Below are 17665 nucleotides of genomic sequence, written 5' to 3' on the forward strand. Positions count from 1 at the left end.
TGAACGTATTAATGCAACCAAGACATCAGGACTGACTTCAAAAAATATTTAATCAAAACAACATTTAGGAAGAAAGTATACAACAGAAGAAAATATGCATAGTCTACATTTTTGTACAGAATAGGTAGCTGGTAAATATTGTAGTGAATCGACATCAATAACCATGTAACTGAGTATTTAAATCAGCAATAATTACAACAGCTACAAACACAAATCTAAGCCTTGTTCTGAAGCTCATCAGACAAAACATTGTTTAAAAAAAAAAAGAAGGAAAAAAAAAGTTCACTTTATGAAAGCGACATCTGGGATCTTTCCTTGGGCCTGAAAACAGAAGTATGATTAGTGAATATCATGAACAATTAATTATTGTCCTGCAATATTTTCACATTTGTCTATTCTACAAATAAACAAATATATAACATGACTGATTACCTTAAGGTCTGTAAAAATCTGCCCGGCCCGCTCAAAATTCCAGTCGTTGTCTTGCAGGCACCTGCAAAAAAAAAGAAAAAAAGATGTACCCATGTTACAAATGTATGTGTGTTTTGGTGAAATTAACAATCTGTACAAATCAGTAAAAAAAAGAAAAGAAAAAAAAAAGCCTTTTCTGATTTCCTAAATTAGTATTCCAAGACAACAATTCCTACAGGATAATATCTGTAGGCCAGAAAAGAAAGCAGCATATTATGTAAAAGACTCTTAAGACAAAAAAATAAAAAAAATAAAAAAATTTAAAACAACTACATTTGTGACACTTTTCACAGCGAGCAGAACCACTTTGAGCATGTAGAAAAAGTGAATCTGTTTAAGTGCATTAAACATAAAAATGCTCATCCAAACGGATCAGAGGCAAGTGATTTCATTCAAAGTAAACAGTTATTGTCTAACATGGTTTGAGAAAAAGTTACAGGTGGATCTTGGACTGCTCCTCAATGCAGAACACACTCATCACTCACTCATCTTCTATACCGATTTCAGGGTCCCTGGATAGGCTTCAGGTCCTTAGGGCACGAGACAAGGTGCCAATCGATCGCAGGGCACACACGCGCAACGGGCAATTTGGGAACGCCAGTTAGCCTAACCTGCATATCTTTGGAATGTGGGAGGAAACCAGAGTACCTGGAGGAAACCCACCAAGCATGGGGAGAACATGCAAACTCCATGCACACAGAGATGGGAATCGAGCCTGGCCAGGAATCAAACCTGGACCCTGGAGGTGCAAGGCGACAGTGCTAACCACTACACCACCATATGCCGCCCCATGCAGAACAATATCCTAATACTGTGTTCTAAATTAAATCTTCTAAAATCTTACTTCTGAGACCACTCCAGATTCATGCCTGACTGCTGGGAGAAAGCAGAGAGCATTTCCTGTTGAGTGGCAGACAGCGTGGGCACAGGGCTACTGGAGGGTGTCGGGGCAGGAGCTACAAACGCTCGCCGAATCTCCTCTGTTGTGGCGTTACGGATAAACATCTCATCGTTCACAATGCACATCCTGAGGTCCAGGGGGGGAAAAAAAAAAGCATACATTAGTAATGGTATACGGTAGCTGTGTTCTTTAGATCATTTAAACGTTTTGAGAGAAGGGCCTTACATTCCATTTCCAGGGGACACTGTGATAAACACCCGAGAGAAAGCTCTGAACAAGTCACGGGAGCTGCCATCCGCTGGAGGAAACATGACAAAATAAAATCAGGTTGTAACAGAATTGCCTGTAATACTTCAGCATTTTTAAATGAATTTCTAAATTATGTAAGGAATTCATACCTTCTTTAAACACTCCACTGACCGTAAAAGACAGCAACGTGCTCTGGGGAAAAAAAGTAGAAAAGCAAGTTAAAGAGCTGCTAAGTGAAGTGAGGCTATCTGTGGATCTGTGGAGTTCACTCACTGTGTAAGTGTTGACGTCGACATTAAACGAGGCGATGTCATGCTGAGTTTTGGGAAGCTCGTTCAGAAAAGCAACGACGTTCAACCGGGTGTGCTTCAGCAAGCGAAACCTTGTAGCTGGCAGACCAAAACAATAAAGTATTACCTTATAATGGATTAAGAGCAAGTTAAAGGTCACAGGTTAAAGGCTGATTGGGCTTCTCCTTCAAGTCCAGTACAGACCATCTACCCCACAGAATAGCACGCGCACCTCCCCAGAAACGGTAACTACAGATTGCGGCGACGCAGACTCCAGGATTAATATTCGGTTTAAATTGAGGGCATGGTTACTTAATTCATGCCCTCACGCAGATCTTTGATTTAATATTGGTTTATTTTTTTAACTGGGACTGAGACATGTGGATATGCATTTGGTTTTTGACTGGTAAACAAAACTTTGTCTTTCAGATGCTTTAAATGTGTCCAATATTCAAAATCTCGTATGCCAGAAAAAGACGGACTTGACACTTATTCACTTTTTTTTAGATGTAATGTAAAAACCTAATATAATTTTTTTTTTAATGGCAGTTGAAAAAAGAAAGGCAGTTAAAAGTACAAAAATACTTGTTTATTGCAGTTTGGTTTGAGAGAATATAGTCTGGTGAAGTTCAGCATGTCTGCATTTCAAAATAACCTCACCAGAGTGTGGCTCAGCACAGTGGCATAAAAACCACCTAGTGGTTTAGCGGTGTAATTACAGAGCAACACTAACGCAGAAGTATAAACCACTTGTGTAGATTCCGTGTTGACTTGACGCAGAAGCATAAATCAGACTCAATTTAAAATTTGCCATTTAACAATAATAATCCAATATTCTTACTAGCATCCTTCACACGCTTAATGTTCCGACTGTCCTTCTGGTACTCTCCCAAACCGCCTCTACAAGAGCAATAAAACAAAATTATAATCTTCAGTACAACAGAACGAGTGGTTTTAAATATTAATACAAAAAATATTTACACAAATGCTCACTATTGACCAGATAACTAAACCCTTTTCCTCACACCTGATTTAGAAAGGACAGCACGTAAATGCACTAGTGTATTAACACAAAGCCAGATAGGAAACTGATATTTTACCTGGAGGGATTCTGTGTGGAGGATGGGATAATGAGGGAGAACGTTGCTCCATCGTGATAAGCGTCAAGCAGAGGTTGTCTGTCCGCCGAGTCATATATAGCGTAATACCTTAGACAAAAGAAACTCACTTAGCTCCAGTCATGCTTCATATCTATAAAGGTAAACTTAAAAGTTGCTGTAGTAACGTACTGTTGCAGGAAGCACGTGATGAGGCCCTTCAGTTCTTCTGAGCCAAAGTGACCAGGCTGGATTAAAAAGGATTCTAGTTAGCTCACATTTAAACAATATACATGCTAACACAAGTTGAATAAATGGTTCACAGGCTGGGAAAGGTTCTAAATCCTGGCCACTAATTACATTTCAAAATCCATGTTGTAAATCTGTTTCATTGACAAACTCAACAAACTTTGATGTTAAAATTGGCACATTTTTCAACATTTAAAAACGTTTACAGAAGGTGTGAATACTTATTACTTACATGAACCATATTTATTGCGTTTAATATTTTTAAGAAATACTAAAAATAACAAATGACACCACAAAATAAGCCTGACACCCGTGTTTAAAAAACAAAAAAAAACGAGCATAACATTAACAGGGTTACCTTGCAGGGAGGAAGCACGGCAGGAGCAACCTCTAGGTCAAAGCCTATGGGAGGAGGAAGATCGTGTCCATCCTGTGGCAGAGAGACGAAACAGTAAAACGGCCTACATTTAGATGTTCATTACAAAACTGAAGTGCATTACAAAAATGAGTCGTGTCGAGGTCTTATCTTAGAAGGTGCATTTCCACTGAAATTCAGGAACTTTCTGGAACTGTCAAGAATAAAGTCTAACCGATGCACAAGAACTTTAACATATCATTGCTGTTTAACAGTTTTGCACAAGGATGAGTTACATATGATGCGCATGCGCAAATTCAGTCTTTTTACGCAAAGCGCATATGCAAATTAGGCATTAGTTGACCCACTGCTTGCATTTGAAACATTCCACTGTGTCAGCTGAGCTTTAATGCTTCTAATACAACACACACCTGTGCTCCATTTGACTTAAACGTACAACCTCCTACCTGGGAAAAACCAAATCAGAACAGCCACTTTTACAGCACTTCTTTACTTCTGAAGCTACCTGCTTTAGACCAGCTAACATGCCGACATATTACCTTGGTAAATCTGGAACAATGACTACATATTTAACTTCTGAGCAGGTAAAGATAAATCAATCACTCATATTAGTTCTGCATTCAACTTAGTTGTAAATTTGGAATTGCCAGCCCCTCAAATAAAATTCATACATTCCTGAGAGCGCAGGATATTCAAGCAACCAGAGTCATTTTACATTCATTTACTGCACAGCAGTGTGCAAATGAAAATTCACTAAAAATTGATTAAAGATTGGTGTTTGTATTCCATACAAATACAAGGAAATGTACACAGCCATTAAAGTTCAAACTGTCCACATGTTTAACAAAGTTACTGAAAATTATCAATAAATATTATTGAAATGCTGTGGAAATTTGTTATTTAAAATTAAAGTTTGCTTTTTTACAGACTTACAATAACTCCATATATAGAGATCTAAATTCTAACACCAACATGAAATTCAGACCACAGTTCGAAAAAACATTTATTGATTGGACCTTCTTACATTTGTATATAGTATCCCCCCGGCATACATCACCACAGAAACAAATTAGCACTTTATTCGCATTAGAATGTAAATGCCTATATTTATATTTAATATAGAATCAACCAAAAGACAGACAGATAGGGTCACTTTATAAAAATTTTTTACCCTTGACTATACTGTCCACTGTTTGAGGAATGAGAAAACATACATGACTATGACAGTTAGCTAGCTTCCATAATTTGTTTGACTTTGTAGAGTGCACGGATATCAAAACTGTCCCATCTTTAAACTAACACTTAGGAGGTGAGTCAAATGCAGCATTAGAGGAATTAATTATCTATGGATATAGGTCATAAATGAGATAAAAAGAAAAAATTGACAGATTTTAAAATTAAGTAAGTTGATGTGAAGCTTGCATCTGGCCAATCTGTACATAAACAAGTTTTTTAAAGCAGATAGGTTTCATGAACCAGTTCCAAAAAAGGTACCTGTGGCGGAAATGCACCCAAGGTTTTTATCACTGATACACCTAATTAAAGCAGTAGTGTGCAGAGCCTACCAGTTTGAGCAGCCTGGGGAACCTCTCCCGTACGGCACTGTCCAACAACCACAAAGACAGAAGACAAGAGAAAGTCACCGTTATTGAAGGAAAAAAACAAAAACAAAAAAACAACAACAAAAAAAAAACTAAACAGAAGATATTTCCTCCAGCTGGCCGCATACACCACTGGCACAGTCACGCTGAAGACTCGAAGCGGGACCATTTCATCACTGAGCGTACAAAATTAAACAAGGGTTTATTTACTTCAATAAAACATAAAATACTTTACAAAATGCATGACTTGCACCTGAGGTGAGATGCTTACTTATGCAATCTGTTTTTTTTTTGCTAAATATATTTACCGCAGACAAACACTCTTCAAATAATTGTGAATGTCTTGTTATGGTCTGAGCATCAGTCACGAAGACATAGCAAAGCTCTAAGCCACAGGTCAATAGTAATAACAGTATTCATAGTGCTGGTATGTTCCCCCACCCCAACAGGAATGTAGTACTTACCCCTCCTCAATACTCACCATCAGCCCCCTACGCGCCGGAACACACTGACAAGCAGGCTCTGAGGGGTGGGGGTGAGGGAAGGGGAGTGTGTGGGGTAGAGGTGGTGGACACGATCAGTACTTTCAGGCACATAGCGAGTGGACTGAGGTCTCTCGGGGGCCGTGGTGAGTTCAAGTCAACATGTCATTACTACATAAGCGTTTTGAGTCAAATGTGAACCAGCTGCATGTAGGACAACGGTATTCTCGGTTGACATAACTATTAATATGTTAGTCTCTGTGAAGTGACTAAAATTTGGGAAAGGATCTAGGATTTTCCAATATACATAGCAGCAAGAACTACTGTGAGTGTGTTTTCTTTTTAATGAATATTTCTGCAATCAGATTTATAAGCAGACTGCCTTTGAGCAGGTCAGGTTTAATATTTAAGTAATATAATTTTTTTATTATTTAATATTTTAAAAATACTTGCATTTAAAAATTTATTCTAATGAGCACACTATCCTTCTTGATGGATGCCATTAAAAACAAGCTGAGAGAAAAAGTGACTTGAAGAGAAGAAATTTTATGGGACAAAAACAAATACAACAGTACGGAAAGTATAAAAGAAAAATAGCAGCAATGAAGTTAACCTTTGAACCTTTATAGGGAGTACTGCTATTGCTCACAATTCTGGCGCGGCAAACTATAAAAAGATATTTTGGCCTAAATCGTATATCCTAACATTTTTGGACCCAACCACAGCATTTAAAAATGGCCGGGTTCTCTTTCAAGATAACAAAAAGAATTGGAGCTAAATTTTGAACGCCCTAGTCAGTTACGTCTAATTTTTATCATACTGTGTCTTCACAATATGTTATTTATTATAAACATGATGCTTCGTCGAAACTTGATAAGAATATGGCCACAAAACCCACATTCCAGTGTTCCTCATTTTTGTAACAGCCAAGAGAGCATTCGATTTGTTTAATTGTCCACTTTACTGTCCGTGCACCATAGATGTGGAACGTCCAGTTTTGAGCCTCAAACCCCTCATTGGAGTTTTAAGGGTCCCAGCATTGCTGAGAAACACTTGGCTTGAAGGCTTTTCTTAAATCCCCCCACTCTCTTTCCTCCTCCACCCGAAAGCTTTCCTCAGTGCAGTTTTCGCAACCCAAATCTCTATCTTCTTCTTTCCTAGGGATCTTCATCATTTTTATGTTGGGTTCTGTGGCCAGCTTTGCGACTGTGCCTGCCTTAGGTTGTCCCGAGTTTATGGTGGGATCTTACCCGTCTTTGGCTAACCAGCCTTCGTCACTGGCCACACTTAGCAATCTTGGGTCGAGACCTAAGCTCGACCCCTATATGAAGGGTGGAGGGGATGGAGGTGGCACCATTACGAAGTAGTTGAGAAATCAAGCGCACTTCATCGTGCATAAAACTTTCCGCACATGCATTTTTCCCCCCCTTCTCTTAGGGTTAGGTCGGCTTAGGGCCCGATGCTCCCGCAGGGTTAAGAGGCATTGGGCGTCGAGTGGTTGGATGGCTCAGCTTTTCAAATTAGCTAAAAATAAGCAAAGTTAAAGCTATACATCTGGTATCTAATGTCTTACACTAAACTGTCTACTTCTACTAATAATATAAATATTACAGCATAAGCAGTAACCTATAAAGTCCAACACAGTCAACTGCACTGTAAAAAAGATAAAGAAAAATATAGTACAGAGAACTGAAATGGCAAACAGGCTGAGAGCATATGAAACAAGGGTAACAGATAAGCAAGCAGCTTTTATCCTTTATACTTTACAACATACGTCTACAAATAATTTATAATATGTAGAACTACTCTAAACCTGCAGTAAATGCCTGAATTTGGTGTTTTGATAGCTTGGTTTTAGATTTCATGACAGAAAATGGTTAAAACCAAGTCATGTGTGCATTAAGTTCTGTTTTCAAGCGATATGATCATTGTTCTTGCATTAATGATGGGCGAGTGGACAAAAACATCCCTTACCCATAGACATGTTTAGGATAGACTGTGTGTATTTCGTTGCCTTGGTTTACTTTTTAAAGATTTGCTAAGAACACAATGAATTGACAATTGTAAAACACAAGGTATAGTAGGAACAGGCAACAGTATTGGTATAATGGGCGAACACCCAGTCAGCTGCTTGTTACTCTAAACAGACTTTTTTGTCAGTGTATTGTTCATCAATAACAAAATCCACCAAATGTCCAAAATGCAGATTATCACCTTATACCACAGCACTGTCGAATTCTTGAATCTTATTTATTTTCTATAGAGAGCTTGTACCAGGCACTATATACTGGGTACCACAGTTGTTGTTTTTTGTTTGTTTGTTTTTTAATGAGAATGAAGAGAAAAAAAAAAAACTGGAAAGCATACCACTGGTTACAGCTGCTGTAAGGGTGAGGTATAACAGAAACTAACTTACCTTCCAGAACATTAAGCGTAACATTAAACTGATAGTATCACACAACATTCTTTAGTAAATGATATATAAAATCATATATGAAAGCATTATAACAAAAAACTGAATACTAACAATGTGTCTTGTTAAAGAAACATTTTCAAACAATGTAATTAAGCGGACAAAGATAACCTCAGTGTTTCCTATAAAAGCACACCATGTCATGTTTTATTTCTTACACTTACAGAATAAAGATAACATATTTTGTCATATCCCCCATTGCTCCCCCACACATGGTGCACTAATCTTCCATAAGCCAGCCCTACTGAAAAGGCATATTTCCTCCATTTCCTCCACTGGATGTCTACACGAGCCTTCTTTGCTTCCGTTTGGCTCAGCCTGAAAGGGTTCATTGACCTCCAGGGAGAAGATGTGTATGATGTACACACACATGCACATATACAGACACACGAGAATGGCCACTCATCAAAAATACACCCATTCAACCTTTTCCACGTCTCTCATCACTACAGGTGAGAAGAAGAACTGACCTAATGTAGTCGGCCTGGTCGCTAAAGTGATCGCAGAGGGGGTTCCGCTGGAGCGACAACTCCACCAGTCTCAGTCCCTTAAGCTTGTCCAACTCTCTCTCCGATCTTATCTGCAATACACAGAGGAATAACTTTTTGAAGAAAAAAAAACAAAAAACAAAAACAAAGCTACTCTTAATGCAATAATAATAATAAGCAGAAGGACCCCTGTACCTCGTTGTGTGAGAGATTGAGAATCTTCAGATTTGGCACTTTGCCGATGAGGTCAGCGAGATCATCGAGCCTGTACAGTCTGTTGTTGCTTAGGTTTAAACACACCAGCTGGGAAGAGAATGAAGGACAACAGTAAAGGTTTTTTTCTATCTGATCGTTGTCTTCCAGTTCCTGCTACGAATGCAAGATCCTTCTGTGTACCTCAGGGATGTTTTCCTCGATGATCTTGATGACTGCCTGCATGGAGTTTTTCCTGCCGAGAGCCACCTCAATGTTTAAGGAAACCAAATCTGTGACAGACAGAACAACAACACAACATTAGATAAATATGTTTTCTACTATTTCAACTACAATATTTAACAGCTAGACATTTCAAAGAAACTAGTCTGGGTTTTTCCTCATAGGAAGATTTCACACTTGGCTTGAGCCTTAAATGCTTAATTTTGCACTCAAGACTCATACTTGGCTCATAGGTGTTTGCTTTCACGCATCACTTGCACACTCAGGTTAGCAATATGACAAAGGTTTATCTGTCAACACTCAAAACAGTTGAAACACTGTCTTAATGTGTGGAATGACAACAGTAGCAACAATGAGATTTTATTATACACGATAAAGTGTTCCTTATATGCTGCTCTCAGCTTAAGCACATGAACCACAAAGGTGAGCCAATTATAGTGGTCGACTCCTTTTCATTCATCATTTTCCTGTACAGGGTCGAGGGGACTTGAAGCCTATCTCAGACGAAATTGCGGACAAGCCGAGATACACTCTGGACTAGTGCTGCACGATTAATGATATCGCAATCGCGATGTCAGCCTATGCGATTACATTACAGCAAATGTTGCGATTATATTAAATAAACAAATGCGTTCGCGGACGTAACAAGACATTCATTCTAAGAGCTGCATGGCCATTTCTTATGTCAAAAATAAAAAATAACCAGTCAGACTCGTGTAGCGCGCGTGCTGGTGGTCACGTGACTTTCCGCAGCGCAGTGTGGAGACGGAAGAAAATGGATACAGAAGAGACCGACGCTGAACTTGTGCCCAGAAAAAATGCAAGCTCTGTTATTTAGCGATATTTTGGTTTCAGGATATCGGACACTAAGCAGAAAGAGGTACTGCGCAAAATTGGCAAAACTAAAGTCGCTACATCAGGTGGCAACACGACAAAATTATATCAGCACCTGAAGCAACACAAAAAAGTATGATAAATGCATGGCGGTAAAAGCCAAAAGTAGTAAAGAGACCGAAAAAAAAGCAGAACCCAGTGCATGGGACGTCTGTAAGGATGGTTTGGTCGCAGTCGCAACAGACAATGGCACGAACATCGCCAAAGCGGTGGCGCTTAATTACTGGACTAGGTTCCAGTGCTTCAGGCATAGACTTCATTTGGCCATCGGTAAGTTAAATTAATTTAATCTTTTCATATTTAAAGCTACCCAACTGTATATTATACTATTTAAGAATAAATGGAAATACGGTGTATGAGAGTGTATGACTCTAAAATTAATATGTTTAAAGGACACTTTTCTTTCCTTTAATCTCTTCTTCATCATTAGATTAAAAATGGTAAGTGATTTAATAAGAATACCAATAAAGTATATGTTACATCCTCCTTAAATGTCCCTGTTTTGGGACAAAATGTAAAAAATAAAAAAAATAAATTTAAATGGGTATTTGTTTTATTTATCTGTACTTTTTACTTTTTAAGTTTTTAAGTTAATTTAATGTAATTTAATTCAATAATATAAAGAGGTTACTGTTATTTAAATTTGTACAATTTTGTTTTAATTAGAAAACATTGTTCATTTGTTCATAGTTGCTAGATTGCACTGTACACCATATCTCAGTTGAGAAATTTAAATTTCTGCATTATTAGTAATGTGGGTGGATTTTCCTTGATAACAAGCAAGTTGAGCAATACCACTTGTTTATCGTATCGCAATCGTAAATCGCAATTTTGACCTTAATAATCGCAATATGACATTTTTCCCAAATCGTGCAGCCCTACTCTGGATAGGGTGCCAATCCACTGCAGGGCGCGCGCGCACACACACAACGGGCAATTTGGGAACACCAATTAGCCTAGTCTGTAAGGCCTTGGACTGTGGGAGAAAAGGTGCGAGGGGACAGTGCTAATCGTGACGCCATCATGCCACTTGCTCCAGTCGGTTAGGCTGTCTTTACATAATCCTATAGGTTTGAGAGTTTAATTATTACATGAATGACGACATGTTAGAAATAAACTTACCTGGGTCAACTCTGATGTTGTTCAAATCAAGGGCCTGTTGAGAACCGTCAAATCGCTTGGACATGCATTGCTGTAATAAATAAATGATAAAGTGGGAAGAGTTCGTCACGACACTCTTCACTTCTACATCACAGTTACGTTAAAGATATTAACGAATTGTGTTAAAGCGGCTGCACCTCTCAAGTGTCGCTCACCTTCAAATGCTCAAGATCCTCTAGCTTCAGGTCCTGTTGGGGTAAGCTTGGAGCCTGGCACTGATTCAGCAACACTGCCACCTGTCAGACCCAAAGCAAAAAAAAACATTGGATTATAATGAAGGTGGGGTAAATAAACAAGTTAAACAATGTGGTAAATAAATTTTCATTAAATTTTAGCTAAACTCCCACAGGTATTTGAGAGCATCCATGTGTTTTATAACACTGAACCTTAAATCCATCCTTGTCTGTGATTCTTCTGGACACTTTGGACAAAGCATACGCTGTAGTAGAATCTTCAATGTAGAACTGTGCTCGGTTTCCTTCTGTGTGGTACTGCAAAGGTGAAAAAATGTTTAGTCTAATTCACACAAACATTCACCGTTATACGACACCTTCTGGACAATGATAATTTAACAATACATTGGCTCAATTATTTATTAATTTCATATACACTTGCCTGTATGGCACAGAAAGGCATTGTGCAGATGTTCCGTAAAGACGACAGAAGCCACTGCTTTTCATATTTTTTCCCATGGGGAATCTAAGGAGACAACACAAATAATTAGATTAGTACAGTGGCAAGTAAAAGTATCTGAACCTTTTGTAATTTTATGGTTTTCTGCATAAAATGTGATTTGATCTTCATCTCAAGTCAAGGGTATTGACAAATACAATGTGCCTAAAATAATAAAAAATTTAACCGTTCATGTCTTTGATTGAGAACCATAAAAAAAGCCTCATAGTTCTAGTGAAAAAGGTATGCGATTTCTTGAGTTAATGACCTAAAAAAAAAAAAAAAAAAAAGCTAACTGGAGTGAGGTGTTGGCATTCCTGGAGTCTTGTGAAGAAAATGAGTTGGGAGGTGTGAACCAAAGCTACTTCAATTAAAAACCACTCAAACATTCTGAGCTTACTCCGCACAAGAAGAAAACACTTGTGAGCCATACCACTGAAAAAAACAAAAACATATTTGCTTCTTTTCAAGTTATGCTCTTTATGATAAAAGGAGCTCATAAAACACCCACTGTAATCTTGAACCAATTCTTGCGACCTCCGACTGCGTCAGCGGTGTCTGCGCCACCGCCGCTGCCTCCTCCACCTCTATTCCCTCTGCCCCCCTGGTTGCCTCCATCACCTCTTGTATCTTTTCCTCCTCTTCGACCGTTACGTCGATTTTGGGGACGCCCGTAAGGATTACTGCAAAGGTACAAAAACAATTGTAATCTGGATGCAACACTTGTTGTAAAAGAATAACGCAAGCCTTTAAACAAGATCTGCAATCTCACAATCTCCGCTGCAATCCCCCATCGTGAACGTCATCAGTCATTGTGACATCACCATCATCGTCCTCAAACCTCGATCTGGGACCAGCCCCTCCACCTCCACCTCCCCCATGGCCTCCACGATGTCTCTGCTTTGACATCTGCTCGCTGTAAAGAGGCGCTCTGAAAGGTCCCCTGCCCTTCCTGCGACGTCTGGGTCCGACACGATCGTCATGTTCTGAAAGCCAAAAACAAAAATCTCACAACACAGTCATTCCCAATAACCAGTTTCTGATCTACATCGTTCCTAGATTTAATTGTGCTACTTTAACAGCAAGTGAATTTAAGAGAAGAAATCACATATCCTCTGGGAAAATGAAGAAAGACATGTAGACACTGGGGTCGAGCTCTCTGTGTCTACAGGTCTTTCATTTTCCCAGAGGATTAAATCTGGACTAGAAGAAGGAAAAGAGGATTTAATGAAAGAAAGATGAGGGAGATGAAGGCCAGAAGGTGGCAGTAATGCAACATAGTGGGTGCCAACCGCCAGTAAACACCAAGAAGACAAGACAGTTAATGCATTAGTATTAAAATCAAATGTTTTCCACTGGTATCGCATTAACTGCTGGCATTACAATAACAGTTACCACTGTGAGAAAGGCATCACATTTCATAAGTGAGTAAAATATTAGTGAAAAAGTCACCAGTAGATAGCCATTAGTCAGTCTCTAGTACAGATTTGCAGACAATAAATAAAATTAAATAAAAAAAAAACTTTCCAGGAACACACTGGACAGACTGGGTAAAAATATTCAGCTGGCAGCCCATTGCGGTTGTAATTTTGTACCTTTAATAGCTAGATCTCAGGGCTATGATAGTGCCTTATCATGTTTAAACATCTGCTTTGCATAATTATTTATGTTACTTATAACAAAATAACATTATTTGAAACTTATATAACATTTAAGATTTACATTATTTACAATTAACATTATTTAAAGATGTTCAGTAAAGCTCTAGCCAATCATAGTTGAGACCAAAGTAAGCATAACAAAGAAGGCTGTTTGCTTGTATATACTATTCTGGAATGAGCCCAAAGCTGTCAAGTGTAATGTGAAACACTTCCATATTTTTAAATGTGTTTCAAATAAATTAAAAACCGCTGATTGGTCTCAAACTTTGGTGGCCCCGATGATCGCATAAATACCCTAGGAGGAGCCAATCAAATTCTGCTGGCTGCGTTTTGCAAACCACCCTAAATAACTGACTTCCTGTGGAGTAAAGCTCATAATAAGCAGGTCTAAGCACCTGGCACCATAAAGTCAGTGGGCACTTATGCACTTAAAGGGGACATACTAATACCATTATGATAAAATTTTAGAGTGGAAGTATTTTATGTCAGGACATTCAAAAAGCCCCATATGCTGCAGAAAATAAAGAAACATCACACTATGATGTCATTCAATGTGACATCACTGAACATGATCTCTCTTAATATGTTAGTTATTAAGTACTTTTCAGTTACTGGACAACAAGAACAGGTCAGTCGTGACAATGCTATAAACTTATGGCGAAAAGTGCTTAACAACTAAAATGACCTAATTCTGTATGTGTTATTTAATAGTTTTGAAATCATAATTTTGAATAATTGTTTTATACTGTAGAAAATACATTATAAAACAATTTTTAAAAAGTTGAATAAGAAAGTGCGTCTAAACCTTTGACTAGTGCTGTGTATTTATTTATTTCTAATTATTGTATTAGTGTTAGACCTTCAATGCATTCATGGATGATCAGTGAGTGTGATCATCCATCATGCAAACATTTAAATTAAGTTATATTGTGTGAGAAGGAGGTCACACCCTCTAAACTGGAACCTGTAAGTAGTGTTAAACAACAGGATACCAGTTTAATGATATAAATCTGTAAACAGGGTGGTATCCTTTTGTGGTTAACGATTGTACCAAGTCAAGTGTTTATTCCCCCCCCCTTCATCTTTGCCAGATATGAAGTATGGTGTTGTAAATTACCTATTGTCATGTGTTTGTGCAATGTTGTTGCAGTAGAAAATAAACCCAAACTTGTGTCAAATATTTTGACTGGTACTATACCTAATGGCGATAGACAGACGTTTACTGATCCAGAAAAAAATTCTAAATATTGGATTGGAATTTAAGATGGTCTGGTCAATAAAATGTTCTGCGAGTCAAGGTCTGAATTCATGTTTATTTCAATTTAAATTTTATTTAGCATTTCAATGATATTTGTTAATTTTAAGTAACTACCTTATACACATGGACAGTCTGAACCTTGATGGCTTTGTACATTTCCTTGAAATTCTATGTAATACTCTGTAATACTGATATTTTTACTTTATTTAAAAAAAATGTGTTTTTATCTTATAGTGGCGATTCATCTCACTGTTCTCAATTAGCGTGTTTCCATGGTTTCAGAATGTAAAGTTCCTGCTGGAAAAATAAACATATATTAGTCTGTCCATATTTGAATGTTTAGTTTTCATGGTCTACTCCCTTTCTTGAAGTAAGCCATGCTCTGACGAGTTTTCATTTATGCTTCTTCGGCACACTGCCCATACTGTAAACTATTACGCTGATTGATGCTGCTGAGTACATTACAGGTATATGAATTATTCTCATTTATCAAAAAAAAAAAAAAAAAAAAAGTATGAGTGTTTGGATTAAATTGACACTGTCCAATTTGGACTGCGGTCTGCCATTTAGTGATGCTCGCTCTAAAGCATGGCAACATAACTTTTAACATAAATGTAATTTTAAATGAATAAATTGTTGGCAGTCTTTCGGCTGCTCCCGTCAAAGGGTCCCCACAGCGGACCACCTGATCCACACAACTTCACATAACATTCCTATTGTATCCAGGCCTGGGACCAGCACTGCACCCAGTGGCTGGGGTTTGGGCATTGAACGAGAAATCTACCGTGACAAATTAAGAACCATAAAGGCTAAATATCTATACACGCAATAAAGAAAAACAATGGAACAAGATGTTACTGTAGAATTTCAATGCAAGTGCTTTTCAAAAGCTTGACCTTCCGCATAGCGCAAGTGACGTCATAGAGTAAAATCCGGATAAAGATTTAAGCAGATAAATAGGAAACAGAGATATGAAGGTACATAGATAGATCTTCATTGGTACTGCGTAGTCTCAGGTACTTGGAAAAACGAAATGCAGCTTTGTCTGATGCCCCTTAAGCCCCTTATCAAAAAAGAATCTGGCAACACTGGATTTGCGCAGTCTGTCGTTGATTTAGATTCTACTAATGCTGAACATTTTTTATTGTATTGCTTAGGGTAAATGAATGCAATCTAATTTCAACCTGAATATGCAAAAATAAATAAATAAATCAGATTTGGGCTGGCAGTATGAACCAGGCCTCACTGAACTTCTGATGAAGTCCCTGGTTTAACAAATGTCCTTGTATCATGTTCGACATATCCTCCAAGTTATTATTTTAAAGAACGAAAAATAAAAATAAAATTAATTTAAACAATACAATGCTGCACATTTGGGTGATTTACCAAGAAATCAGTCGGATGCACATTATTATTATCTCGTCAGTAGCGATAACAATGCTAAACAACAGACGCATTGTTTTTGTTTAAAAAACACACAAAAGACGTAAGCTAAATAAATAGCTGAAAATTATGACTTCGGATAACCAAAATATAATCACATCAATATATCAACGTTATAAACATGGCGGTTATTAGTTAGCTCGTTAGGCGCGTGTGCATTGACTGACCATCGCGTGCAGCTAACAATCAGGTCACGCTTTAAAGCTAACAGCCTTAGCTTCGATAAACACACAGCCTAATAATTTTAGTTTGGGGACCATTATAAAGCAGAAATTTGTTTAAAAAAAGTAAAAAGACCCTCATAAAGCGTCCCTTTTCTGAGAGAGAGGGGATTGTGTAACACACGGGCGATGCTAGGCTAATTAGCAATGAGAAGCTCGCGCTCTTCACTCACCACTGTAGAATCGGGAGTCGTCCGTTGTCGCCATTTTGCGTTTCCTTTCCAACCCAACTCAGCAAACAGCTGCCTTGTGACGTTTACGTTTTCAGTGTTCAAATGTGATCTCAATAGACAACAGAATTAAAAAGCTAAACCTTGTATAAGGTCAGCTACAGAAATAACACGGGCCTCTGCTCTGTTTTCTACTATTTCCTTTTCAACGCAACGGTAGTTGTGCTGCGCATGCGCAGGTTTAAGGCTTTTTTTTTTTTTTTACATGTCACTAATGGTGTTTAATGCAAACACATGGTTAGCGCCCTCTGCTGATAGCATAGGCACACTGCGACACAATTATTTGCAACATTATTTATTATTCGCTCACTCACTCCCTCGCTCACTCACTCATCTTCTATACCGTTTTATCCTGTATTCATGGTTGCAGGGACCTGGGGCCTATCCCCAGAGCACACCTTGTGCCAAAATATTACAATATTACATTATTATTACAATTAAAATTGAAATAAAAACAATATTTAAAACAATATTTTAAATTTATATAAATATTTTATTATTTTGGTGTGTAAACATTATATGACTATAACTTAATAGGTTCTGTAAGTCATGAATCATATGTTTAAATATATATATAATCCTATATACATAATCCTGATATATATATATATATATATATATATATATATATATATATATATATATATATATATATATATATATATAAGATTATTAGAAACACCATACTAATAAGGTGTTTGACCCTCTTTCGCCCTTAGAACTGCCTTAATTCTACGTGGCATTGATTCAACAAGGTGCTGAAAGCATTCTTTAGTTGGCCCATATTGATAGGATAGCATCTTGCAGTTGATGGAGATTTGTGGGAAGCACATCCAGGGCACGAAGATCCCGTTTCACCCCATCCCAAAGATGCTCTATTGGGTTGAGATCTGGTGACTGTGGGGGCCATTTTAGTACAGTGAACTCATTGTCACGTTTAAGAAACCAATTTGAAATGATTTGAGCTTTGTGACATGGTGCATTATGCTGGAAATAGCCATCAGAGGATGGGT

At 37.8% G+C, this 17665-nt stretch overlaps 1 protein-coding gene across 1 annotated transcript; it reads right to left on the minus strand.

Moving 5' to 3' along the window:
- Positions 1 to 32: 32 nt before the first annotated feature.
- nxf1b (nuclear RNA export factor 1b) lies at positions 33 to 16828 on the minus strand. Its single transcript, XM_053477967.1, has 21 exons — positions 16596 to 16828; positions 12612 to 12825; positions 12351 to 12522; positions 11783 to 11866; positions 11554 to 11658; positions 11323 to 11403; positions 11129 to 11198; positions 9074 to 9162; positions 8873 to 8980; positions 8660 to 8769; positions 5199 to 5235; positions 3616 to 3687; positions 3201 to 3256; positions 3012 to 3119; positions 2753 to 2811; positions 1895 to 2010; positions 1771 to 1813; positions 1598 to 1670; positions 1316 to 1498; positions 433 to 493; positions 33 to 321 (listed from the first exon to the last, which is right to left on the minus strand). Exons 1-21 carry the CDS (start codon positions 16627 to 16629, stop codon positions 283 to 285), a joined length of 1914 nt encoding a protein of 637 aa, XP_053333942.1. The 5' UTR covers positions 16630 to 16828; the 3' UTR covers positions 33 to 282.
- Between the last annotated feature and the right edge of the window lie 837 nt (positions 16829 to 17665).

The sequence above is a fragment of the Clarias gariepinus genome, chromosome 19, assembly GCF_024256425.1.
Source record: "Clarias gariepinus isolate MV-2021 ecotype Netherlands chromosome 19, CGAR_prim_01v2, whole genome shotgun sequence".
NCBI lineage: Eukaryota > Metazoa > Chordata > Actinopteri > Siluriformes > Clariidae > Clarias > Clarias gariepinus.

Bases quoted from the DNA above. Each gene is read 5' to 3' on its own strand.
- nxf1b (XM_053477967.1), bottom strand. From the start codon at position 16,629: ATGGCGACAACGGACGACTCCCGATTCTACAGTG. The intron at 12,523-12,611 runs GTGAGATTGCAG...GTACCTTTGCAG, and splicing joins GGGGGATTGCAGCGGAGATT to TAATCCTTACGGGCGTCCCC. The intron at 8,981-9,073 runs GTACACAGAAGG...TTCTCTTCCCAG, and splicing joins TCGAGGAAAACATCCCTGAG to CTGGTGTGTTTAAACCTAAG.